Source organism: Trematomus bernacchii, unplaced genomic scaffold, assembly GCF_902827165.1.
Source record: "Trematomus bernacchii unplaced genomic scaffold, fTreBer1.1, whole genome shotgun sequence".
Classification (NCBI taxonomy): Eukaryota; Metazoa; Chordata; class Actinopteri; order Perciformes; family Nototheniidae; genus Trematomus; species Trematomus bernacchii.
Window position 1 is genome coordinate 8,556,827 of NW_022987705.1, and position 27,860 is coordinate 8,584,686.

A 27,860-nucleotide genomic window follows, 5' to 3' on the forward strand; every position below is an offset into this window, starting at 1 on the left:
AGGTGTACGCAGGAGGGGAAGGATAGAGCCCGCAGGGGGAGTGGTGATGAAGACTGAAGGGATGAGCGTGGGAGGGGAAGCTAAAACAAGAGGGTGGGAGCGAGGGGAGGGGGAGATGTTTGGGTGGGAAGAAGAGGAAGGGGAGACGACTCAGGTTTCCCACCGTCACAGATGGCAGAGGTGGAGAGAAAAAGACTGACACGCTACACCTTACACATTGTCTCCACTATCTGCTGCTCGGCCTTTCTCTCTGCTCGCTCTGACATTTCCTTTCTGCTGCTCTATGAACTGGGTCAGGACCAAAAGCAGAGAGAGGGGGAGAGGAGGAGAACTGGGGTGGGAGAGTGGGGCGCAGGGTTATAGGGGAGAGCTGATCCTGAGGAGGGAGGGGCTGGGAGGAAAGGATGGGCAGTCGTGCGGAGTAATGGATTACATGTAAGGGGATTATGAAAAAACGTAAACATTGCCTTAAATGAAATGTATTATGTCAACAAATGTCACATAACTGTATTAGGTTAGTTGAAAGCACTTCTATTGAGTTGAACCTAGTATTTTTATTCAAACTTAATATGTGAAATCTGTTGACATAATACATTTAACATATTTTAGGTAGACGTACGAAATGATTTTCTTTCTGGTTTCCATTTAGATTACTTTCATTCATCATTTAAATATCATGTTTAATGTAGTTGATGGACAACTGATTTATTTATTTTTAAAATACAGTTTTCTATTAATTAATATATTAAACTTAAACACTCGTAAACTCTACTATTCTGTAGGCCCAGCCTAAATTTAAGATAAAACATTTTTCGATCCTAAATGTCTTGGTTTCTTCTTTTCTAAGGTCACATTGTTCTGTTGTGTTACATAAAACACTTCAGTTAAAAACATCTCATTGATATTTCTTTCCCTTTTATTTATTTGCATGGCGTTTGATATGGAGGTAATCAAAAAGTAATCAGGTTACAATACTTTTATATTGTGATACTTAGATTAGGTTACCAATTACATTTATTTACAGGTAACTGAAATTGTAACCCCTCCCAATCCTGAGGATGGGTGAGGGTGGGTGGGGGGGGGGGGGGGGGGGGTATAGATAGATTAAGCGAGGACAGTAGAGGGAGACGACACAGGAGCAGAGTGGAAGATACTATAAATGGAGGGGTAGGACAGGAAAACTAGGGGCGGGACAGGGGTAATGTAGCACTTATTGCTCTGGATCCTGGGGATCTAATCATCTGCTCTCTCCCCCCTGCATCTCCCCTCCTCCCAGCACACACACACACACACATACGGTGCACACACACACTTTTAAACAATGGAGTCTCAATAGCGTGAGTTGTAGAGATGTCGTTTTCAAAGGTTCTGTTTGTGAAAATGTAAGAAATAAATGTTGGAAATGTTGGTTGAGTAATATGAAATTATAAGATGATCAATAAAAGATTCCAGCTCCTCAAATTCGAGGATTTGCTACTTAAATATCTATAACAAGCCTTTTCAAGAGGTAATTCTTTGGCCCTGGGACCATTTTTCAAAATTGGAATTTAAAAAAGTTTACAAAGAAACCAATTACATTGGGCAACATGTTCTATTATGACATTAAATATATGAAAAGATGCACATAATATCTGGACTATTTTATATGACAGATAATCTTCCGTTTGAATACCTGACTCAGTTTAAACTTAAATACTTTCAATAAAGAGCTGGATCAAGCTGATAAAGAAAATACAGCCCTATAGGTTGAAATATTTTCTTTCAACCTTTAAGACCCTTAATTGGAAAGGGAATAACTGTTTGTTTAACCAACATTAGTGGTGAACACATGATGAAAACAGTAGAGCTACATCTGTCCTCTGTAGTAAAACCTTTCATGAATTCGTGCCGGAGCTCCAACCAGGACCCAGGTCTGTGTGGTGGCAGATTGGCGGGGAGCATATGGCTAATAGCACCACCATGACAATGAGCCACACTGATTAATGGACGCCCTGAGCTCTTTGTGTGTGTGTGTGTGTGTGTGTGTCTGTGTGTGTGTGCGTTCTGCGTAGCATGTTGTGTTTGAGGCCCCTGCTGCAGAATCAGCATGTGAGAACATGAGGCAACAGCCGTAACTTTGACCTCAGCGGCTGCTGCGTAAGGCGAGTGTTTACGCTGAAGAAGAAGTCTTACTTTCTGCTCTGCTGCTGCACTGTTGCTCCCCCAGAGGACATGTTGGAATACTTCTACAGTACAAGCTCACCATGTTATGCAGAACAGTTTATTAATGTCCACAATGCCTTCCCAAACATGATGAAGAACAATAATTTACGATAAAATCTGTATTTATTTATAAATTCCTTGTAAATCATATATGAATCTCAAAGGGTTTTTCCATGAAGCTCTGCAGCTGAACTGCCTGAGCATTATTCAGGGAGCTATGGAATAAAATATTGCTGTGCCTGATTTCATGGCTAAATCCAGTGCTTGTGCATATAGATGAACCCCGATTTATATTGTTACAGTTAAAGCTGTTCAGTGACAAGGTCAGGGAATAAGAACAACTTAATTCATGTGCCACATTTGAATTTGTATAACTGTGGTGTGCATGAGGGAGCATGCATATGCATACTTTTTTGTACATGTGTTCGTGTGTGTGTGTGTGTGTGGTGTGTGTGTTGTGTGTGTGTGTGTGTGTGTGTGTGTGTGTGTGTGTGTGTGTGGTGTGTGTGTGTGTGTGTGTGTGTGTGTGTGTGTGTGTGTGTGTGTGTGTGTGTGTGTGTGTGTGTGTGTGTGAAAATGAGAGAGAGAGAGACCCTGCCTATATTTTATAGTCAGATTGCAGAGGAAGGCCCATTTGTTAGCCTTGAAACAACAGGAGGGTTCAGATTGACTAATGAGTTTCTCTGTGTCCTAATTAACCAGGCGTCTCACACACACACACACACACACACACACACACACACACACACACACACCGCTCACATGAATCTACATCCACATTTTCTTTTGTATAGGATAGGTTGGTAAAATGCCTCTATAAATAGACATCTTTCCTCCCAACCTACTTCCGAGGAAAATTCATCTTTAGATTATAATTAAGCAGCGACTCTGATAGCTAAAACTCATCTTCCTCAACAGATATGGCTTCATGTGTGTGCGAATGTACGCGTCTGGGCGTGTATGTGTGGGGGGGTTAATGAGGGTGACAAAATAAGAAATGTATCGAGTGCAGAGATGTGATTGGTGAGAACTTTCTGCAGACGAACAAAGTATGCAGCGGAAGAAGAGAAGAGGGGCGAGGAAAGAGGATGGAAGGAAAAGTATGAGCTGTTTGAAGATAGTTTAGAGCGGAGGAAGATTTACGCAGAATACAAAGATCCAAATGCACCCATTCTCACCTGCACATGATTTCATGTGTCAGCAGCACTCTGCACATCTCTGGGTTCTTGTCTTGGCCTTCATAAATAATCGCCTGTTAAGAGAGACAGGAAGATGTAGAGAGGGAAGTAAAACACATTGTTAGAACACAGCAAAGTCCAGAAATCCACAAAACAGGCCTCTCCATCTTCAATATGGTGTTGGTTTCAATTGAACCTTATTAAAGCAGATTTAGGTGTTTGATTTAGGATGGCTTGGTGGTACAATCACGTTCAAATGTGTAAATGAAAAGTATATCTTGTGGTTTAAAAGTTGTAAAAGTAGGATTGCCTGGTGTTTTTGTTATGTTTGGCTTTAACAGTAAACAACCCAATGGGGGAAGACAAATACACAGAATATTGTCTAGTTGTCATTCGGTCAATTCATAAAAGATTCAAAGATATGGTTGGTATTTTCATTGATAACAACAGCCTTAGGAAGATGTACATTTAGAGCTCTGACACTCTGATAGTTGCCATTCATTCTCTGCATCCGTGCATAGCTGCATAAAAACAATATTTGCATGTCTTCAGACCGCTGCACTTTACATCTACAAAACTGGTGAGAGTATATTTTTTCAGCGCTGGGATAACAGGTTAGATCCCACTTCACCTTAAAGAACACATGGTTCAGCGGAAACACCTCCTACTTCACACACAATCACACACACACGGTTTGTCACCTCCCTCACAAATACACCTTGTTCACACACGTTGGTTTATAGAAATCTCCAAACTAACAACAATATCTCCACTGCTCACATGCTTCTCAGCACAGGGAGAGTTTCTTTCAGCTCCTCAGAAAGCATTTTGGCTTGCTTCCATTCTCAAATATTCCTGCTTCTGGTCTAAGCTCAGAAAAAAAGCGAAAACACAAGTCACACACCACTTAGCTATCTATCAATCAATACACACACCCCGCCTGTCTTTGGTCTATTCCAGTCTGTTTCATCTGTCGTTCCAAACTCCAGCAAGTCTCTCCGAGTGACAAGCTCACTTTTCTCAGGGAGCGGAGAAGAAGTCTCACTGTCCTCTCCGATAGTCTTCAGCTGAGGCCTCTGACTACTTGCTGCCATCAGCTGAATATAACTTTGTAATGAAGGTTATTCAGCTGAGAGAGAGCTTAACAACTCTATGAACAACATGCAACACCTTGTGCTGATGTTATGTGGAAAACTGAAAATGTTTCCCCAAAGGTCACAATGACTTTTTCCTACAAAAGGCCTGATGCCATGTATTAAGTGCTGAGACTCAGTTAAGACATAATATTATATCCCTTCAGGGACCCCGAGGCAAGCATGTAGCCCCTGCATGAGCCGGGACGAAGACTGAACCCCTTATTTGTAGAAACTACAGCCCAGCATGCTCAGAAACCACTAAACCATTTTGTAGCATTAATAGAGAGCACTAACAGTGGTGCTACAGTCTGAGGGCCCCATTACAATATTCTCGTAGCCCAAAGCGGTTCATACTAATAGCGAGTTGTCTTCAGGACCCTCTGTGTGTTTTGGAATTGGAGCCCACATTTGTTTCAGGGTCCAGGGCCCCTGTCAGTTAACATTTTCCATGCATATATTCAAGTTGCCAAAACCTGTACAGGAAATGTATCGACACATGAATGTGGAGCCTGCAGGGCTCCTGGTGGTCCAGGACATTACGGTCAATGAAGGCACAAGTTATTTGAAATGAAGCAAAAATAATCTAATCTTGAGGAAGAAAAAGCAACTACAAGTGAATGGAGCTGGTGCTAACATTTCTAAAAGAGCCAGTTTTACAAAATAAGGAGGAGCTGACAGTCAGAGATGGCAGAGATGTGCAAATTGAGCCAAATGAAGCAATTCTATACAAAAAGCATTATGAACTGTATCCAAATACGCAATACATTTAACATTGTTTGTTTGATCCCTCTCCATCAAAGAAAGCCAATCACTGAATCATTACTAAAACTTAGGTCTAAAGTGTTTTTTATGTCATTCTTAACACTTGGTCTGTCCGGCTTAGCAAGCTGAGACATCTGGAGCTTATTTGATAACAACATTTCATCCACCTTCAGTAGCAGGCTCTTGTGTAGGTGTGTAACTTCTTCTACCATAACTTCTTCCACCATCTCGCCCACATTTGTGTTCATCACACTGTCACCTCTCCTGCTCTGCTCATGTCTTTCATCTGCTTTTTCCTCCTCTGCCTCCTCCCTCTCTCCGCCTCACCAGGCCTTACATACAGCATGTCTGCCGCTCTCTCCTCCACCTTTGAAGTAGCGTGACATGCGCTGCGTGTAAACAAGGAGCCGTTAAGCAGGGAAACACACTTCCTCCTGCGTTAGTGTCAGGTCGGGTAGGGAGCTAGTGATCCGACAGGGCCGCTGTGACAGACGCTTTATTCTCCGGGACAGAGTCGTGATGAACACTGTGCTTCTGAAGACTAGGAGGCGCTCTCCTCCTCCGTTTAACACAATCAGTGCTGGCCTCTCAGCACACACACAAAGCAGGTAGACAGACAGAAATAGCAGAGCAACAGAAATAAGTGCCAGCTAAAAGTGGCAAGAATCGTTGGAGAAGGATCACAGTCAGAACTGTGAAATAAACAACAATATACTCAACAAATATAGCATTCATGCTTGCCAAAATCAGAAATCTGCACTAAAAAGGTCCAATCTTTACTTTTTGACCATATTTAATCCCCATTTCTATAGTTATTGAGGAGTTTTATGTATATTAAAAAATGGTTTGTGTTTTGCCTCCTATCGAATTAATCATATGAACGTTGTGTCAAGCATAGGCTCTCAAAAGTCCTGTGTTAGTCAAAAGGATATCCAGTGGTTTGTTGTTAATAGCATAATTGTTGGGTGAAGATATGAGAACCAACTCTTTTGTTTTAAATGTTTGTGAAGCTACAATTTTGATTTATATCAGTGTGCATTTAACGTTAAAGTAATATCAGATAGACTACAATGCAAACTGTGGTATTTCTGAGTAGCTTTGGTTTCCCTGTTTAAAACAACACTGAAACCATGAGTGGCAGACCAGCAGTGTTCGTGTGTGTGTGTGTGTGTGTGTGTGTGTGTGTGTGTGTGTGTGTGTGTGCGTGCGTGCGTGCGTGCGTGCGTGCGTGCGTGCGTGCGTGCGTGCGTGCGTGCGTGCGTGTGTGTGTGTGTGTGTGTGGTAAGAGAGACAGTGGCCATGACATCATTGACCAACTAAGCCAACCACACGGCTGTTTTGGTTTGACCACCTGTTAATGTTCCATTCCTCTACCGACAGGGATCACACACATACACACACTCATACACACACGCATGCACATACACAGCCTGCTTTATTGCTCCGAGTGCAGTTTTCCCTAAGTACCAACACATTCAGCACTAAATACCTGCACTGTGTCCCATTTGTTCATCTCTCTCTACACACATATAACCCCCCCACTTACAAACAGATTGTACACAAACACACACACTCACACCTGCAGATGCCCACAGGTGCAGAACACACCGGACTGCATCAGCATTCTGGAAAAAGATTACTTTTCCTTTTCAAACTTTAAATCTCTTTATGTAGGTTAATATTTCTCCTTTCTAAAAGAGCCATTTAGTTTTTCAGAAGTAAAGCATGAATATGTGTTAGCAATGTATGTGTGTGTGCATGTGTGTGTAAGCTGGCTGTCACCCCACCAAGGTGAAGCTAAACAGTGTTTTTAGGGAACAGTGTGGTCCCTCAAGCCTGCCAGATACACACACACACACACACACACACACACACACACACACACACACACACACACACACACACACACACACACACACACACCACACACACACACACACACACACACACACACACACACACACACACACACACACACACACACACACACACACACACACACATGCACACACACAGTATGTGTTGCAGCGTGGCAGCAGCAATGTGAGACTCTATCAGAGCCTGCAGTCACATTAGCAAGTATTCAGTGCATAGCATGGCTTCTTGGCTCCTCATACCACACACACATACTAACACACACAGACACATACACACACTGCATCACTGTTTCCTGAGGAAAAACAAAATAATTCTTCATCCTAACCGTTTACCTGAAAAACATTGAGAAGTAACACTAAGACTGTCTGTCTGTCTTCTTTCTGTTGTTCAGTTGCTCATCTCTCTCTCTCTTCTAATTCCTATATATCTCTCTATCTTACTCTTATAAAGCTACATATAAACAAAAACACAAACATTAACAGAAGAATTTGGATCTGATCAGATAATGCCTGGCACTCGGCAGACCAAATCCCAGAGGTGCTGTTATATCTTTCCACTTCCTACTGTGCGCAGCAGAACTACGCTGCTGTTCTTCGCTGCCTCCTCGCTCTAATCACAGCGAGAGAAGTACAGGCACAAACGCCTGGAGCCCTGTGATGTGTGTGTGTGTGTGTGTGCCCCCACCCACACACACTGTGGAAACACCCACCCACAAAATCACACACACATAAATACACATTTTTGTGTGTACAAGTACATGCAGATAGAGGAGGGTGGCGCAGTACAGCCAGATCAGTGAAGCAGCTCATTGTCAGAGAGGTAACAGGAGAGGTGACAGACCTCTGGGAGAAAAAGAGAGAGAGAGAGTGTGTGTGTGTGTGTGTGTGTGTGTGTGTGTGTGTGTGTGTGTGTGTGTGTGTGTGTGTGTGTGTGTGTGTGTGTGTGTGTGTGTGTGTGTGTGTGTGTGTGTGTGTGTGTGTGTGTGTGTGTGTGTGTGTGTGTGTGTGTGTCCATAGGCTGTATAAAATAGGTGTTTACCTGTTTAGTCATGGAGTCTATGAATCGAACATAGAAGTCCTGCTCCGTTCTGATACCTGTTTGGATGCAGACAAAAAGAGAATATCTTAAGCTTTACATAGATTTAGACAATAACCACAAATGTATTGGAACATTTAAAAGTACACATTAAAAAGGTATAAACCCAGCAAACAAGAAGCTTCCCCATATTTTAGGGGTTGCAAAAAATATTCAAAACATATTTCTGATAAACAAAATGAAATAAAAAAAAACAAAGCTACGTTTTTTTCTTGTGAAATCTTGTTTATAACTGAATTTAATTATTTGAGCCTCCACAAATGTGTGTAATTAATAATCTTTCTTTATTTGAACTGCTCACACATACATCCTGCCATAGCTTTTTCTAAGCCCAGTCATCTTGATTTATCTAAAAAAAGACACATGTGTACAGTTTGTTCACGATATGACACCTTACACCTTCAATACTTTGGGGTTCAAACACTCGGAAAACATTAGATGCCCATTAACGGCTCACAGTGATGTTTAATTTCATTAGCTTTTGGTTTAAATGGTCACAATCAATATTACTGATAAATGTTTTCTTGGTGAATCTCCCTTGTCCATTACCTCATGCAACATATATTAAATCAATATGTCTTAATCTCAGAGGAGGCTGGAGCAGGTTTATGTAGTTTCCCTCCCAAATAGGCCTGAATACCACTCCACATGCTACCATCACAGCGACATGCAACTGCCAAACAGCACACTTGAGACAGGACACACTCATTTAGGGTCAGTGAGGGATGAAGCCCTAGATCTGGTATAAATCGCCAAAAATGGCTATGATGATAGTTACATTTATCTGTTTTATTGGTTGTTTATCTGTTTAAATCACACGATTGTGAAAAAAAACGTCACTGCAGTTTCAGTGACATAAACACAGCCTTTTGGCCAACTGCACAATTTTCCACATTAAATCTTTTTTTTTTTTTAAATCAGCTGCTTCCTGTGTGCAGTCTGTGTATCATGTAGCAGGGGACAACAAGCAATCTAGCTGTTTCTGTCAGATGTATCATGGGTAACTTTCTGAGTGTGTGTTCCTCACTCACCGTTACTGTACAGAAGCTGCAGCCGGTAATGAATCCCGTTATTGGTCTTCTCTCCGGTTATCTCCTTAACAAACACAACACACACCGAGCTGTTTATTGACATTTTTAGGACACATTTTTAAAAAAGCACATCTCTGCACATGTAGGCCCCTGAAGTGAACATCCAAGTTATTGAATAGCTCACACAGGTCATACGTTAAATAAACAAGATTTATGTTCACAGCGAACATATTAAAGCAGGGCAGCACTGTAATTTCTCACAGTGTAATCATTGTGTTATTGTGGCTCTTTAATTCCTCTGTAATTACTGGTTATGTTTGGAAGGCCAATAAATCCAACACTACATTCTCCCAGTGCATTTCAGCTAATTTAAACGGTGTCATAATTGATGAGGAGACCGGTTTCCCCGCCGTTGTTTATACAGAACAAGTGCTCGTGGTGAACCAGCTCTAAATTAAAACTATTTACATTTCTAGACGTGTATTCTTATTTGCCAATTATTACAAATAGATCGAAGAAAGTTCTAGGATACAGTAGGCCTGAATGTAATAAATTGTGTTTGTTCTTTGTCTAATTATATTTAAAATGCTGAACATAATAATAGTAGCCTATTGTTAATTGTAATTATATTTATTATTATAATAAAACATTGAGCATATTTGGTATTGATGAGTTAGTGTAAATGTTTTACATGTTGTATTAATATTGACATAAAAACATCACACATCATATAATCAGGCCTTTAGGGATTCGAAATCGTAAATTACCCTTAAGAATATAATATATTAGACGAAATGATCAAACACCGAGAGTTTCTGCACCGACCTTCTCTTTCTCCACGAAGCCCACGAAGTTGGTCCTCTCGATCTCCACCGGCTGACCCTGCCGGTCGTACAGAGCCAGGACGAAGTGGAAGAAGTTAGATTTACGCAGGTTGGAGGGCGGCTGCTTCTCGAAGTGAGCCCGGGCCAGACCCACTCCACTGCGGACAAACATGCGTGGAGGAGTCGGTGTTAGAAGCTTTAAAGTTTTACATTTTTAAGGTGTTTAAAAAATAAATATTAATAAATATGAGGACCTAATTAACGCAGCGACAATATAATACTATATTGTATCGTCTTGAGTTGTGTTTATTACTGAAAGTTAATTTATTAAAAACAAATAAAAAATGTATGATTTTCTGAAATAATAACAAAATGTGTTGAAGTCTGATTTCTCATGATAATCTGAGACAGGGGGTCATGATTTATCCACCTTTACATCCCTGAGGACCAATTTGAGAATCATGCTCCTCCTTAATAAACCATGATTATGATTGTTTGATAATTTATTTTAAATCCATTTTTAACCCAAAGTATAGCACTAGAATTATTACTTCGCCTCTTTGCCTTTATGTTAATTAAACATCAGCCAACTATGAACAGAAGGCTCGGGGTGTGTGTGCGTAAAAATCTGTAGCCTACAAACACATGTTGCCATTAACTGTTAAATACGGTCTCCTACAATTATACATTCAAATTCATTTTTTAAATGCTGCAAAATAATCTTAGTTTAATTAATTCTCGTATCATTAGTTAAATCCCAATCTCTTCCTCCGGACAGCAGCTCCCATAAACCCAGCATCGTGTCCTGCACGGGTGGCTGCAGCAGGGTCCTGACAGAAGAAACACGTTGTTCCATGTTTCGGTAAATAAGGCAGGGTGGTAGCAGGTCTCCTCCACCCGAGAAGAGCTCACCTTTGGGCGGCCGTGTTGGCGTCCAGCACGCCGCCCCCCTGCATCCAGCTCCGGACAGAGTTCATGCCTCCCAGCGGCTCCTCTTTCAGGCTGCTGCCGCTGCGCTGGATGCTCTCCTGGATCCCAAACATGAACAAATCTCCACAGCTCGGTGCCTCTCCTTCTGTTTCCCGGTCTCTCCTCAGCGGACTGTGCACTTGTTCTCCTGTAGATCCTTCACTCTGATTCAAGAGGAGCAACGTGGTTGCGCTTTGCTGCGGCTGTGAGCCTCGCTACAAATCAAGCAGTCGTGTGATAATTCATGCAATTCTAGTCCTCGTGTGTACTAAGACGTAGGGTGAATCATACTGGAGTAGAATCCAAAATGTCAAAAAATCGCGGCCAGTCCCAGTGTGAACAGATGTTGAAAAGTCACTCCTTGCGCTTGGAGATCCACAGTTGAAGCTGTCAGACAGAAAAAAAGAGATCAACTGGCACCCAGATCAGGTGTCATCCTTATCTGACACTTCTTTCTCCCTCTTCTCGCACTTTGCTCTCTCTTCTTCTCCCTCAGCCCAGCGGTCTGGGACGTGTCGGTGGTGTGTGTGTTCGGGGCAGCGCTGCGTCCTGCGGATGAGTCCCGAGCTCTGCTCTGCGCTCTCTCTGTGTGAGGAAAACGCTCTGTGACTCTTCCCAAAGGACTCTCTCTGAGAACCAAACACGGGCTTCTCCCGCCCCGGGGGGAGAGAGAGGGAGGTAGGATGGGAAAGGAAAGAGAGGAGGGGACGGGAGGAGAGGAGGGGAGGGGACAGGGCGAGAGGAGAGGAGAGGAGACGCCCCCAAACAAAGGCGAGAGTGGAGTCAGGTCCGCCCCATGCAGCGGCCACGGAGCTCCTCTCCTCCCTCTGTCCTCCCCTATACCCGGGCCGGGATCCCTCTCTGTCCTTAAGGGATGCTTTAACAGAAACATCTCTTTCTGTAAATGTGGAGATGAATTCTTGTGCGCACCACAGAACTGACAACCGACCTTGAAAGTGTCTTTCTTTGAGTCGGCTGCTCACGATGCTGCAATAAGCTCCCATCTCTCAGTGGCTCTTCAGTAGGGTGAACACATTTGGCTGCAAGAAAATCACAACTCCTTACTTTAAACAGCTAGCCTACTTTTACGCAAGACATGAAGTTTAATGAAAATATTAAATAAGTAAAAAGAGGAACACAAATCTTTTGTTGCATCTTTGATTGGATGTTTTCTAATATTCTATTCAACAATATTCACATTAACCAAATTATGTTTGAGAGAAAATTGGGATTTTACTGCTTTAAAAAAACATTCAATATTTTCTTTATCTGGTGTCATTATTAGACTTAAGCAATCTTCAAATCTCAGCATGTACATTTCAATCTCAGTTTTATTTAGACCAACTGGTTAGGCTCCATTATAAAAGCCATATTTCATCGTCACAACATATGCCTGCTCCCCATTGTCTTCCTCGGGCCTGCTTATTGCAGACTATAGCGCCGCAAGACGCACAAACAAAAGTGACAATAACAATAATTAGCTCAAAATAACAATGAACATAATTGAGGATAATTGCTACCAGATTTCCCTGCTTTGTCTCTCCCTCAAGCGCCATCTGTTATTTGAAACAATTTATCACGGCGAGAGGGAATCCAAACAAATACAAATATTAATAAATAATTCCTTGAACTCGTTTAATAAAATAAAGCTACAGGGTATTGATCTGTCGAGGTGCAGAAAGGTCAAAAACTTTTGTATTATTCAGCTGGCTGTGAAAATGATTGGCAGGTCGAGCTGGCGCGGTTCCAGCGTTTAATTCCCAGAGGTTATTGAAAAACGCTCTTGACCTTGATTATGGAGAATAAGAGTCTTTTATGCTCCAGTTTGCTGCTTATAGAGAGGGAGAGAGACACAGTGGAGGATCAGCCCGTCAAGTATTCAATCGGGTTCACAGCTGAAGAAAAAATACATGTGAATGGAGGAGTGTGGGGGGGCTCTGGGGTTGCGATCGATCGGAGTGGCCTTAAAGCATTTATACCAGTTTATTCAAAAATACATATATATCTGTGTAAGCTCTCATGGGAATTTAAATGTGTGTAAAATCTATTAGCTAATATTGAATCTAAAGAGCTTGCAATTTTAATGAGTTCTCCTGCAAAAGGAAAAGCTTACAATGGTTTTCATTACTTAAAAATGCAAGCCTTCTGCTTAACCTTAAGGAAGGGATATTATTGATTTATGAAGATCCTGAAACTTTTGTTCATTTATATCCATTAGGTAAAAACAACCAGAGGTGTGCTTGTGATCCTACAGGTTTTTACATCAAAAAGGCTAGAGAATACTCAAATAATCAAATCCCTTATAGTATAAAAAGGTCACTTTAGCTGAAGTGAGGATATCATATAATCAAATGTAATGAAGTGAAACGTAAAAGGAGATATAAATCATAAGAAAAAATAAAACAAAAAAATCTTAAATCTTAAAATGCGCGCCAATCCCATTGAACAAACAGAACAATATAGCAGAATGAAGAGAAACACGATGAAAAACCACTAAAAGAGTCTCTACAATACTGTCATATAAATATTCTTGTGTGTGTGTGTGTGTGTCTCACGAGCCGCGGTTAGGCTCTTGGATCGCTTCTCATTCATACTAAAAACGACACAGCAGCGCCATCTTGTGTCTGACTCCTCCAAATACACGCTCACTGAGGCACAGGCAGACCTAACCTGATGGACAAATCATAAACTATTACATTATTCTGAATAAAACAGATGTATGCAGGTTGTAATTTCTGAATTTAAATTGCTGAAATGTCTGATGATAAACCTTACCACTTTGTTCTACTTTATATTAATGTCATACAACTGCTGTATGGTCCATATAATAATATATAATGTACAGTACAGAATCAGATTTTGTGTATAAAATAATATATTTAAATATTAGGCTTGCTAATACAACTAATCAAAAATAATTCTACTAAATCAATATGCAATATGAATGACAAGTAAAGCATGAGATCAGAACGGATGGTTCATTTTATTTCTGACATTCAATTTTTGTAAAATAACCAAGGCATGTCAGGCATAAATTCCAACACCAACTGTGAAGCGTTTTAAAAACAACCGGCATTCAGAGTCAGGTTTACAGAGCAGGTCCCAAATGTGTCTGGAATAAACAGACAAAAGAAACCGAAACAAATTCAAACAAAACTCTGTCGGGCATCTCTAGAGCTGCCCTGCACACCATCAACTAACGTCTGTAAGTCAGAGGCAATAGCATTGGACAGCAGTGTTGTTTTCAGAGTGCTCTGTTGCAGCTATAGATTCCATTACAATATATGCTTAATCAAAGTGTGATAAAGTTAGCCTCAAACATCTGGATTTCAGATGGGAAAGTAACTTCAGCCATTATTGGATACATGTATGCAGATCCTCTAATGCTTACTACATTACATTCAATACAAGCAATGTTGAATGAATACACATTAACTACCATTTTAAGAAATATTGGGTTGTATAGGTCACATTGGCTTTCTTTTGTAGTGGTATTTTCACAGCCAGTTGATTAAGAGCAATAATAAAATATAATTGCGGTTAATTTACTTATTGCATGTACCATTTTTACAACAGAACATAAAGCTTACAGGAGGAGATGCTATCTAAAATGTTTGTTGCTCAATGTGCGGAGCATTAGAGAATATAATTCAGTAAATAATACTTTTTAAATGAAGTAAATTCCACAGATTAAATCTAAAATGCATGCAAATAATGCCTTTAAACATTGAAAAGCTTAGTTTAACGTATCCAACTTCTTGGTAATAAAATAAAAATACTGTATAGTCACAAAATAAATATTGAGTTTAAGATAAAATACTATATATGTCACAGTTCATTGTCTAGAAAAGTGACCAAATAACGGCAATTCTCCAACATGGAGTATAAAGTAAGCAAATACATATGGAATCTACAGCGGACAGGCTTTATCACGTAATACTGCACTGCTAATTCTAATACAATTGCCAATGACGGTTCTCATCGTGTGGAGCATGTGACATGTTGTCGTGCAGGTGATTCCTCTCCTCGACACAGCTCATGCTCCACAGTGAAAACCCAAGAGTGTGTGACGCTTTTAAATCTTTGTAACCATTTCAAGTGCTTTGTTTTACATCAAAGTCGAAGGAATGGAGCTTGATAATAAAAATGAGATCGAGTCATTCAAGAATACAGAAAAGTCCTTATGTTCACCTTTTTTGAGGAACAAGTGCAAAATACATCAAACTTTTCATCTCTTTACAAAAAAAAATCAACAGAGTTAAACAGCGTTGGCCAGGTTTGATCCTACATCGATTATGTATTCATTCTCAGCCCTGCAGCCAACGCTTTCTAATGTCAACAGTTAAGTCATTCATAATAATAAGACCGTTATAGTGGTAGTAATTAATACATTTGAGGGTTAACTAGTGCTTCTCCTGTCAGTCAGCGACATGCTGATCCCACTCCTAACAATAGAGGGCATCAGAGTGATCACACCAGCTCAAAGACGCGTCATACAGAGCGGAGAAGCAGCAACACTGGCTGGTCACACACATCAGAGGCGGGGTTCCTCCAAAGCTTCTCACACACAAGTTTGTCTTTGTTCACTGACATGACAAGTAATCAGGAACATCAAACCACAAGGAAGCTTTGGAGGAACCCAGCCCTGGTCCTATTTATATATATCAACACTCTTCTGATTTAATATAGATGCCATACAGAGCAACATTTATATACATCACACACAAACAGATTGGGCTGTCTCCTCGTACACAAACACTTCAGAGGGTATTTGGATGCTTACAGCCGAAGGACAGCTTTGGAGCGTTGCTAGTATAAATGACATTAGTGCAAATGCAACCCCAAAAACAAGAAAAATGAAAAAAATATATATTGGTAGCAAGGTTAGAGGACATTGGAGACCCAAATAAATGCTGTGGTAACAGTGGCAGCGTGCAGGCTCTACATACAAGCGTGCATCAGGACTCATTCTCAAGTGTCAGTCTCTCATTCAGACTCAACACAAACACAAACACACTTCATCCCGTCCGACCCCGTTTACTAATCACAGGTGCCGTCAGAGAGCGTACCATCGTGTGGGGAAAAAGCTTTCCTATCAAACGGCTCAATTTGCTGGTAATAACATTTCATAGAGTGACTAAGCAGCAGGATAGTGATGGTTTTAGGAAATACAGGGTGCTTTGACGTGATTGGTTTAAGCTGAATGGAGCATGGTGATGGCTCCTACCATGAATTCATGGCAATGGTAAACTTTGGAAGGTATGTGACTGGTTAAATATATATATGTAAAATGAGCTGAGCTCAGGGAGATGAGTGCGGATGAGTACCATGAAGTAAAGACATCGAGGGGATTATATTCCCACCACATTCTCAGCTAAACAGTGGTTTCTGCCGTGTGTCATCTCCCTCTGTCTTTCTCTCCCTTTTTTCAGTCCGTCTGCACTGCGGGCTGTCCAATAAAGCAGTAATGTCAAAGTTATCTTAAAAATAACATATTTTTAACAGTTATACAAAAGTTTTGGCGATGAGGAGAAGAGCCTTTTTTTTTTTGCTGGGACCAGCCAAACAAGTTTGATTCAAATATTGAAGCAGTAGAAGAGAGAGAGAGAAAGAAAGCTTGACAAGTGAAATGAATTAGTTCGTCCACGTGTGAACCCTTTGATTTGTTCACTGTAACACTTAAATAGACCATGCCATGTGTCCTCTGCTTAGCACCGCGCTTCAGGTCACGTGATTAAGAAACAACATTCAGTCTGTTAATGCTCAGGGTGTTCACTCGTACACTGCTTTCCTCCAACAGTGAAAACCAAATATCTTTATCCAACCGATGGAGAAATCTATAGACTTTATGAACATTATGACTTTGTCACTGTTTATAATGCAACCATCGGTTTTCTCTGGCCTCTCAAGGCTCTCTAAACCGTTCCTCGTTAGATCATGGCACATACAGGACTCCAAAAGAAAACCCAAATACTACGAGATGCACAGCATTGAAAGAGAAGCTGCACAAACAAAGGCATGATGGGAGCACCCACCACGTGAAATGAGAAGGACAGAAAGCATCATTTCAGGACTAATATCAAAGTAAAAAGCTGTGATGTGGTTCTTCAGTTTCATTCAGGATTTCACATTTCGTGGACATAATGTCAAACTACTCATTCTTTTAGAGATTACTTCATTCCCCTTTTTTGTGTTGAATGGAAAATGAAATCATTGCTGGCATGAAAGTTAAACTCTTCATGGAAATACATTTGGATAGACTGTTCCATGACCATTGCCGAAGAAATGGCAACATCTTGTCATCATCTGTGTTTCTTTCAAATGCTGAGTGATGAATATCAGCTTAGATGGTTTTTAAATATTCTGTTATAAAATGGAGGCGTTTGGAGTTCAATTTCTGACATGATGTGATAAGTAGATGGGAGTATTAAGATTGTGTGTGAGTGTGAGTGTGAGTGTGAGTGTGAGTGTGTGTGTGAGTGTGAGTGTGTGTGTGTGTGTGTGTGTGTGTGTGTGTGAACAGGGCTCAGAGGCTGCAAGGAGGAGACGACTGTCCTTCAGAAGAGGAAGAGGGCTGGTCAAGCTCTGATGTTTGACCAGCAGATGACTCCGGACTGTCCAATAGGAAGCCTGTGTTTAGGTGAGGGGCGGGCTCAGGCTCAGCAAGGCTCTCCTCTGTCTGGGCCGCTGGTTGTGAGGGAGGGGTGTGAGAGAAAGATGGGGTCATGTCCAATGTGTTTGAAGAAGACGAGGAAGACGAAGAAAGATGATCTGTGAGCAACTGCTTCTGTGATTCAGTCACAAGTGCCGATGAGGAAAGAGAGGAAGAAGATGATGAAGGAGTCTTGGCCAGGTGCTGTGAAGTGGAGGGCACACAACAGGAGGAAGAGGAGGAGGAGGAGGAAGAGGAAGAGGAAGAGGAAGAGGAAGAGGAAGAGGAGGTTTCTCCAGCTGACGCGGCTGCTCCACTGCCTCCCTCCTGCTCTCCCGTTCCCTCCTCCTTCCCACCATCTACAAGAGAGTCATCCGTCTGGTTTTTAGGCGCTTCTTCCTGCTCTGCAGGGATCTGATTGGCTGCAGGGGCTTCTTGGCTGGGGGCTGCTGGTAGGCTCTTGAGCTGCGAGTGGCAGAGGGGGCACGTCTCCTGGACATAAAGCCATTTCTTCAGACAGCCAGCGTGGAAGAAATGACTGCATGGAGTGATCACTGCATTGTTCATGTCCTGGAGGAAATGAGCACACAAGCTGTGTTGTTAGCTTCTTGAAACATTTTAAAACCACTGTGCCCTATGTTGCAATCTATACTATGCAGGCATTTTCTTTAAAAACAATGTGAGGACTCATACAAAAGTAATCCCTGTCAATCATCAGTTATGCTGACTAAAAGTGTGCAGCAGGGTCTGTGTCTGCACCCCCCCTCAGGCCAGTATTTTAACTGTCAGACTTTGGGCAGTGGGCGTGTATCCCACATCCAATAAGAGCAGGCTGGAGTGCTTTAGAACTGCCCTGAAACAATCATTCTTCCGGTTCACTGCCTATTTCATGCCAACACCGGTCCCGCTCTTCAATAGCTCTCTAACTCGCTCTCTAACTCGCTCTCTGCGCTCAATCATTAAAGAAGCCTGAAATACATTATCCATGTACTGGCTTTAACGAAACACAAACACAGAGAACCAGTCCCTACCTGGTAGCAGATAGCACAGATGTCGTTGTACTGCTCCAGCTGCGTGTTGCTGGCCGTGGGGAGGCTTTTGATCTTGTTCACAGCGTCTCTCCTGAGCAGGAAGCTCTGCCAGCCCAGCTGTGCTCTGAGCCAGACGTTATAATACGAGTGGACCAGGATGATGGTGCTGCCCATCACACTCCACTCGCCAAACACCGTCTCTGACACGCCGTAGCACACCACACACACCGCGACCTGGCAGAAGAGATAATCAGCAACATGCCATAGATATATATTTGTCAACATCGCTGCTGCCTTTCTCCCAAGTTGTCTTCTCTTGTGTGTGTGTGTGTGTGTGTGTGTGTGTGTGTGTGTGTTGTGTGTTGTTGTGTGTGTGTGTGTGTGTGTGTGTTGTGTGTGTGTGTGTGTGTGTGTGTGTGTGTGTGTGTGTGTGTGTGTGTGTGTGTGTGGTGTGTGTGTGTGTTGTGTGTGTGTGTGTGTGTGTGTGTGTGTGGTGTGTGTGTGTGTGTGTGTGTGTGTGTGTGGTGTGTGTGTGTGTGTGTGTGTGTGTGTGTGTGTGTGTGTGTGTGTGTGTGTGTGTGTGTGTGTGTGTGTGTGTGTGTGTGTGTCTCTCACCAGGAACTCCAGCAGTCTGTACGTCCCGTTGACAATGTAGATGACTTCATCCATGTTCTCGACTGGAGCTTTTTGAATCTCCTCCACCATGAAGAGAATGTAGATCAGCAGAGTGCCGAGGACCTGGGGGTGACGGAGGAGAGATGTGATGTTATTCAATTCAATAATTAATCACAAAGTACAGATGGGTAGGGCACCTCAGGCACAGTGAGTTAAATAGGACAGGATTTCGATGACATTCCTTCTCTATAAATGGAGACTAGTGAAGTACACTTACACCTCTTCTGCTTAAATGATCTCAAACAAAAAAAATCCAAGAGGTTTTTGAGTACCTTCCAATAGTGCATTCTCTGTGTGTGTCCGCTTGTGCGTTACCTGCAGTGATGTGAGGATGGAGGAGGAGATGATGATCAGTAGCCAGAAGTCCATGTGGAAGAACTGACAGATCATATAGGCCATGTAAGCTGGGAAGATGAGCAGGAAGAGACACAGAGACACTGCTCTGAAGTGCTTCCACAAACTCCTAAAGTACAGACAGAGGAGGGAGCAAAGAGAAACCATCAGCTCCATCTGTACCAACATGGGGGTTCACATTCATTGAGTGGTACTTTCTTCATTCTCTAAAAGCATTTCTTACATCTTGGGAAATAATAACATTAATTAGACAGGTTACGTTGGCACGAGGAATTATTTTTATCCATTTTGAAAAACATGGGACCATTTGTTTAAGAATGAGAATGATCTATGGCAGAGATAATCAATGATTTAAAGAAACAAAAAAAGTATGGTAAATGTATGTTACTTGTCTCTTGATGCTCCCAGGGCCAGGACTATGGGGTCAGCTATCTCCAGCATGGACTGCAAGATAGAAGCAACAACAATGAAGAGGATGATGGAGAGGAGGAAGGCTCGGTGGATGACCTGAAGCTCGATGAGGCCGGTCTGGACAGCGAGGATCAGCAGGGTGATGCCTTCCGTCATCCCCCTGCACAGACACACAGGAAACAAACATCCAAAGTGATTAACAACCAGACACACCATCAACAAACTCCCACACACACACACACACATACCAGGGTTCATACACTTTTTCACCAATGATTTTTCCATGACCTTTACCTAATTTCCCATGACCAAATAAAATTACTCTCTCTCAGCGTACCACTGAAAATTGTTTATTTGAACACTGAACAGGAAAATAAGGTCTGCATATGAAACATGTTGTGCCTATCTAAAACAAATAAAATAGTAGGCTTACCAGCTCCTACACGCTAAAGCAACTCAAATCTCTCACCAGCAAAATACCGTCAGTTAAATGCCATTTTACGTTTCATTACTATACAGTATTTATTATCATTATAGTATTACTATTTCGGCGATTAGATAAAATATAAATTATATTTGATGCAACTTTGGTTACATTTCCATGACTTTTCCAAAACTTTGGGAAAGATATTGTTTTCCATAACTTTTCTAGGGCCTGGAATTAGCATTTTGAATTTCCATTACTTTTCCAGGTTTTTAATGATTGTAAGAACCCTGACATACATACATACATACATACATATATATATATACATATATATATATATATATGCAGTGACTGACCTGTGCATGGTGTTGTCATTCATAAAGGCTCTGTAACCTTGCAGGTAGAACTTGCAGAGTGTGAGAACTCCCAGAGCGATGAAGGAGACGGTGAAAACCAAACCCAGCAGGGAGTACGGCGTACTGCAACATTCAGCAATACTGAAGACGCAGAGGGGGGGGGGGGGGGGGGGGGGGGCAGAAGAAGGGGAGTAAACAATGGTTACAATAAAAATATCATCATAATCCATCATAGTCTGCTTATTTACAGAACACACTCTAGAGACTGTTTGCTCTTGTGATGCTCCACACAGGGTGAACAGTGTTGTGGTCCTACCTGGTAAGAAAGAGGAAAAGGAGCCTCTCCCTTGAGGTAGGCTGGTCTCTGGTGCTAAAGTAGGAGTAGATCTGCAATGCGAACAGCAGGAGCCAGAAACACATGAAGAGAACTGGAAGTACCAGCTGGTTCCACAGAGACATACCCAACGCTAGCAGCCCGTACACTTCCACCACCTGGGGGACAGAGGGAGGCGGTAGGGAAAAGACAGAATGACATTAATATTAAATGTGAGGAAATCTCTCAGGACTATATGATTTAAAGGAAAACAGAGAAAGATGGAAACATCGGGCCATATAACTCGGTTATTACCTGAGCCAGCTCCCTGTAGGCAGTCTTGGCCAGCTTATATGGTACCAACAAATTAGAAGCCAGGAAGTAGATGACCTCCAGGCCTGTGAAGATCATGGAGAACTTATTGATGAAGACGATGGTCTCCAGCGGCACTAGACACAGTCTGGCCACCAAAGGGAGGAGGTGAGCGGAGAAAAGCCAAATCCTCTTGGTCTGCATCACACAGGAACATAGTGTACACACCACCAGCTGACCTGAGAGAGGAAGAAAGAGGATGAAGCTTGCGCATACACACAAACCACTCTCATATTAAGCAACATATTTAAATACCCCCCCCTCTCTCTCTCTCCGCAGCGCTATATCTTTGTCACTGTAACTATGTTATTTGTGCTTGCTCAAGCTTTCACTATGCAGTGAAATCAGAACTCAGTTTGCTCTTTTTAAAGCACAGGAGACTCCACATCTTCTCTGCAGTAAGATCAAAAACATTGCAACTCCTAACATTTTCCAATTCAACATGGACCAGCTTTCACAGTATTAAGGCTAGGAGTTGGTGGTCAGAAGGATGTCTGCCAAGTCATACAGTATGACCTTTAAGAGATGCTTTTTAATATAGCTGAGCAATTTGCTGCAACTCCCCTAAGATTTCCGTGCCTCCTTTATAGAGGATGGATTTTTGCTGTCAGAGACTTGGGTTTAAATTGTGTTGCTCAATATATTGCAGTTCTACAAGTGACAGAAGATCTATGTTACTTCTTTTTTCCCAATACTTTTCTTGACCTTCCTGATGCATGAGTAACAAATGAGAGGGGAAACAAGATCAGATTGTAATAGAGAAAGAGTATCCTGTAGGCTGAGAAAGTGCTGCAGAATAACCTAAACGTGCAAATGTTTGTGAATTCATGCGTCATATTATACCTATGAGTGCAGTGGTGAATCTGTTCATGGAAAGGGGTTCATGGTAGACAGGTCCTTCAAAGCCAGACTCTAGTTCACTGCGGACATAATCCCTGAAAACAAAGTTCAAAATGATCAATTTACAGGAAAGTCTATTGTGACTTATTATCTACCACTGACCTGTAGCTCACAACGTTTTCTAGCTATTCATCTAAACTAGCAGAAGAACAACTCATACTAGCTTTTGATATATTCTGTGGGTAAAACACTTGAAGAATATAGGTCTATATGTAAGTGTGTACCTCGAGACTTGGTGACCAGCGAACAGCAGCAGGGCCGTGAGGACATACAGGTAGAGTTTCACCAGGTGCTGGCGCGGCAGAGTCAGGAGCACCAAGCTCAGGATGTAACCTGCAATGGAGTTAATCATGCAGACACACATGCACATAATAGGTTAGAGACAGTCAACAAGCAAAGCATTCAGTAACAAGTGATACTATAAAAGCATCTCTGTTTATTCCTGTTTCAGGACCTTACTGTGTTTGTACTTAACACAAAAGTGATTTACTAAATAATGTCATGTGGTTGACAGAAGTTTCTTAAGTTATTGCAGGGAAATATTTTGACAGTCAATAAAACAGTCACTGCTGTCAATAATATTATCATACAATAGACTACCAAAAAACATGCACAAAAAACTCCTTAGTGCATAGTTACTTTGGTTTTACTGACTCTCCCTCTTTTATTATGCTGTCCAGCCACAGCGCTCATCAGCACATACCAAGCCTATTGGCTCATTAGCCAACTGCAGCAAAGTCTGACAGCACACACACAAACACACAGAGAAAACTCAACACTGTGCTTGTTTGTTTACATTTGCTGGGTCAAACCAGTCTGAGCATCAGACTTTGCTGAGTCAACGTCACCCTCGCATCACTGTCACTGTCAGTCAGTGCTTCAGTTCCACTGGCTCCCTGTGTTGGAGAGACTATGACTTTATGAACTCATTATTGGCTCTTGGATAATCTGACTCATGGTTCTTTTCCATTTAGTGTGTTCTGTGATGGTAGTCTGTCTCAAAAGGAGGTTGTGGCTTGTTTTAAAAGAGTTACACCTCATAAAAGGGTGTGAACCCGATGGCTGGAAGAGGAAAACTCATTTCAGGCATCGTCCATCTTTTTTATTTCACCAACAGATAAAACTGATTGTTTTGGTCACACTCCACTTGTCGTTGTGCCAAGCAATCCCTCCTGAGCGCACTGAAATCACTACAAAGCAGAGCCTCATGGCTTACTGCCTATCAATATGTGTGAGCATCCTCTAACTGACACGTTTTAGGTACAGAAGGCTGACTTAGAAAGGAAAGAAAAGGAACCATGCAAATTAGGGTTTATGAAAACAACATAATCGAAATAAAACGATTATCTTTTTTTTTTTTTTGGTTTTTCAGTTGAATTATACTTAAAGTTCAGGGTAGTCAACTGTTAAAAACATACTGTTCCATTTTTTTTTGCTATAAATGGATGTTTTCAAAGTAAATGGATAATCGTTTTTAATAATCGTGATGTCAATTATTGACCGAAATAATGGAGATTATGATTTTTGCCATAATCGAGCAGCCCTAATGCAAATCCAACCATGACAGATAACATTGTGACCGTTGACCTACGGGAAAAGCCAGCGGAACAAATGCTGCAAGTGCTGATAGTCCAGTCAAATATTCCCATACCAAAACAGCTTCCACAAGCCATAACGTAACTGATAACATTGACATGATACAGCTCATTATGCATTTGTCAAAAGTGTAAAATGCTTTTGAGTGCAAAGAGCGCAAAGAATTTGTGTAATGCGTTGCTTTACACTAATCCTCTGAGAAATGTTAATACAGGGGAATTGAATTGGAACAGGCTTTGTGTCATGTGTGTGTTTGTGGTCAACACTGACCTACGTAGTGCAGGTAGAGGGCCAGGTATTTGTACTGGAACAGGGGGTTGTTGGAGAGGCTGGAGCGCTGGATCTTCTGGAAGAAGGAGCTGACATCCCAGCGGTACAGGACATCCAGCAGCATGATGCTGGGAACACGCAGACCCACATTGAGCACCGACTCTACGCGGTCCTTCACTGCCATGGCCTCAGCTTAACCTCTGATCGGCAGGCAGAACTGACCAACAAGACGGGATGTAAAGAGTGGGTGCGCTGCAGAGAAAGAGAGACAATGCACAAAAAAATAAACAACAGGATGCAGTCTGGAAGCGGTTACTGATGTTGAGAGCAAAAAGATGAAAGCCAGCCCTCAGTGAACAAGACCTGGGGTGGAAGTGAGAGAGAGGTCAGAGGAAGGTAGAGAGAGACAGATAACGGAAGTGCAATAGGATGCAGGAGAGATGACACCATTTTTTAAATTATCTACAAGCAACTGTGAAGTGAATGTAAAACAAACTAACTGCTAACAATTTTATGACCCAAAAGTGGCTGGTAGTATAAACCTACCCTACAACAGCCAATGGCTTTCTGCATTTGGCAGGTGGGTAGTGTTTTATTCTCACCCGTATAACAATCATTATGCATAACATTGAATTGGCCTAGTGAGATAGTCACTGAAAAATAACACTATTGTATACATCTGACACTCGATAAATGTTCATTTATAATGAGAGCAAAACTAAACAGGAAGTTTTACTTGCATTTACGTCACTATAACTTGCATTTGAGGCTTTAAAACTAATGTTTCATCATTTAGATCACCAACAGAACTACTTGTTAAAACATCTAGCAACTGTTTTAAAACAATAAACAATCTATTCATGTCAGATATGTCCCTTTTCCTTTTGGACTTGGTATTACGAGTTAGTCTGACACGGCATATCTCTGTTGACTGCCCTCCTACCCTGCTCATGCGTGTCATGCCCCTCGCTGCTGAATGTAGGAAACACAATCCATGGATATATTGTTCAAGTCCCAAAGTGAGTACATTTGCAGTACAGTAGATTACATAAAGGCTTGTTGAGATGAGACATGGGTACATGAACAACTGCTTCACCCAAATCTATGATTTGCATAGTCAAATCTATCAGTTAATAATCAATCACATTTACGTTCAAGAAAGAAATCGAGGCCTTTGTTAGCATAAAAACGTAACATGAGCACAAGAAACTGAAAATAAACTGGGAACACTTTCAGTTAGTTCTATGCAGGTGCGACTCAGGCTTGATAAATTAGGCACACTGGTCAAATCTGCTTGTTCACATATAAAATATGCTTAGTCAGTTTTTCACACACTGTTCTGTTTATATTTACAGCATACAAATAGTAGCATATTAATTTTCTATTTTACAACTCTGTCTAGTGCAATGTGGGTTACTGTATCTGAGTAAGTACATTGCTGGAAATACATGTTTAGTTAGTTGTAAAACACAATTATGCATTCATTTTGCACATCTTATTGTAGTTTTTAAAGTTGTATGTTTACTTTGATGATGGCACACTTATTTGATTCAATGTTGCCGCCTCTTTTCTTATGAAGGTAGCTTGAAGCACTAACTCAACAAAAATTGAAATTGCAAGTTAATTAAAACAAGCTGCCTTTTCACACTTGAGTTTAATAATGCTCACAGCAGAATATGGTTTGATCATTCCACCTCACCTTCTGGTGTTGTACTTAAGAGACACATTTCTAATCACTTTATAAAGCCCGGGTCCACTTGTAGTTATAGACTTCCAATCCCTTCATATTCCTGCATCCCAGGACTAAACTCTAGAAACTTACATAACTCTGAAATCACCGCGACTATCACTGGCCAGAGAGAGATCACTTCGCAGAATCCAAGTTTATATAACGCAACGTCTAGCACACTATTTTTATCTTTCGTAACCCATTATCAGCTACAGGGCATGGTATATGGTGTATTTATATTCATGCTCGCTCGATGCCTCATAAGCCTTATGAGGCATCGCCACTACACACGTTATGGATGAGTGAGTGCTGCATCGTTTGCTATACGCAATGAACTTTAGTAACCCGTCCGTCTCGACGGACGAAAACAATTATATCTAGCCCGTAAAGACTGCAACTCTTTGCGAACCAGCGACCGGTTGGAGTTTAATATGTGACTGAAAAGCAAAGTAAGGTTATGTTTGTCCAGTTGTGAAGTTGTTAATATATCAGCGTACGTGCTGTGTAGGGATGAGCTGCATCGAGCGGGCAGCAGACACAGTGCCAACAATTCAAGCTAACGTAGTCACCTAGCATCTCTGCCTCTTAGCTACTGTCAACAACCAAGCTCCCGTCAACAAAACAGGAAATAAAAACATACCTAACGCGTTAACTTGGTTCTAACTCCACTACTTAGATACAGGCATCCATATCAAAGCTAGACAGAGTTATCTTAAACGTTTTATCTGCCTTGTCTAGCTATTAGCACTAACAGTTTCCCTCTTTGCCACTAGCTTTAAGTCCTACTGTAGCATAGCTAGCAAGCAGACTGCTAGATCCTGAGCTAGCTATGGCGACAAGCCAAGACTCATGAGAAAAAAAGAGAGCTTACATTCTGTAGGACGATGTTTGCAATATGTACAACTGTTTCGGGATACTTTTCAGGTCGGATATCGACCATTTTAACTCGGCGACGCCCGAGTTAACGGTCCTCTTGATGGAAGAGCCTCGCACTCAAAGAATGCGGCCGATCCGCTCATCTCACCTAGCAGCCATTACCCCGAAGTACCGAGGAGGATCTGCTGGGCATGCGCAGAACCGCTTGTCCCGTTGCATATATTACCCCTTATACTCAGAGGTGGAAGAAGTATTCAGATGCTGTAGTGTACTTAAGTAAAAGTAGAAGTACCACAATGTAGGGAGGATATTCTGTTACAAGTAAAAGTCCAGCGTTCAATACGTTACGCAAGTAAAAGTAGCAAAGTATTAGCATCAAAACATAGCCTACTTAAAGTAACAAAAGTAAAAGTATGCATACTCGTTTCATTTCAGAATAATATAGGCCTATGTTTTATTTATAGTTATTGATGCAATAACGTTTTTATCAAAGGTGGAGCTAGTTTTAATTACTTTGTATGCTGCAGAGTACATTGTGAATTTTACTCTGATGTAATTAAGTATTTTCTTTTCATTGACATTACCATTTGTTAGAAACAGTGGTAGGGACAATTTATCCATATTTAACATCAGCATAGCAGAAGACAAAATATGGTTTTGCTACTACCTACAACTCAGTAACCGGAGTGTAAGGGATGGGATTTCTAACAGGTTTGAGGTCTTTGATTTTGAAGCTCTTCTCCACTATAGCAGTGTGATCACGCACACATTTAACAAGCAGCACAATTCACACTAGGATAAATCAACATGATAACTGCTGGGA

At 41.5% G+C, this 27,860-nt stretch overlaps 2 protein-coding genes across 2 annotated transcripts; both read right to left on the bottom strand.

The window, feature by feature from the left end:
* Positions 1–210: 210 nt before the first annotated feature.
* LOC117490596 (transcription factor COE1-A-like) lies at positions 211–11,703 on the bottom strand. Its single transcript, XM_034140356.1, has 6 exons — positions 11,019–11,703; positions 10,108–10,264; positions 9,283–9,346; positions 8,195–8,250; positions 3,381–3,454; positions 211–331 (listed from the first exon to the last, which is right to left on the bottom strand). Exons 1-6 carry the CDS (start codon positions 11,147–11,149, stop codon positions 211–213), a joined length of 603 nt encoding a protein of 200 aa, XP_033996247.1. The 5' UTR covers positions 11,150–11,703.
* Positions 11,704–14,033: 2,330 nt separating this feature from the next.
* LOC117490403 (RING finger protein 145-like) lies at positions 14,034–27,210 on the bottom strand. The gene is made up of 12 exons (XM_034140140.1): positions 27,033–27,210; positions 24,433–24,684; positions 22,791–22,899; positions 22,510–22,601; positions 21,610–21,845; positions 21,298–21,473; positions 20,982–21,122; positions 20,176–20,358; positions 19,749–19,896; positions 19,374–19,496; positions 18,759–18,992; positions 14,034–18,297 (listed from the first exon to the last, which is right to left on the bottom strand). Exons 2-12 carry the CDS (start codon positions 24,614–24,616, stop codon positions 17,602–17,604), a joined length of 2,322 nt encoding a protein of 773 aa, XP_033996031.1. The 5' UTR covers positions 24,617–24,684; positions 27,033–27,210; the 3' UTR covers positions 14,034–17,601.
* Between the last annotated feature and the right edge of the window lie 650 nt (positions 27,211–27,860).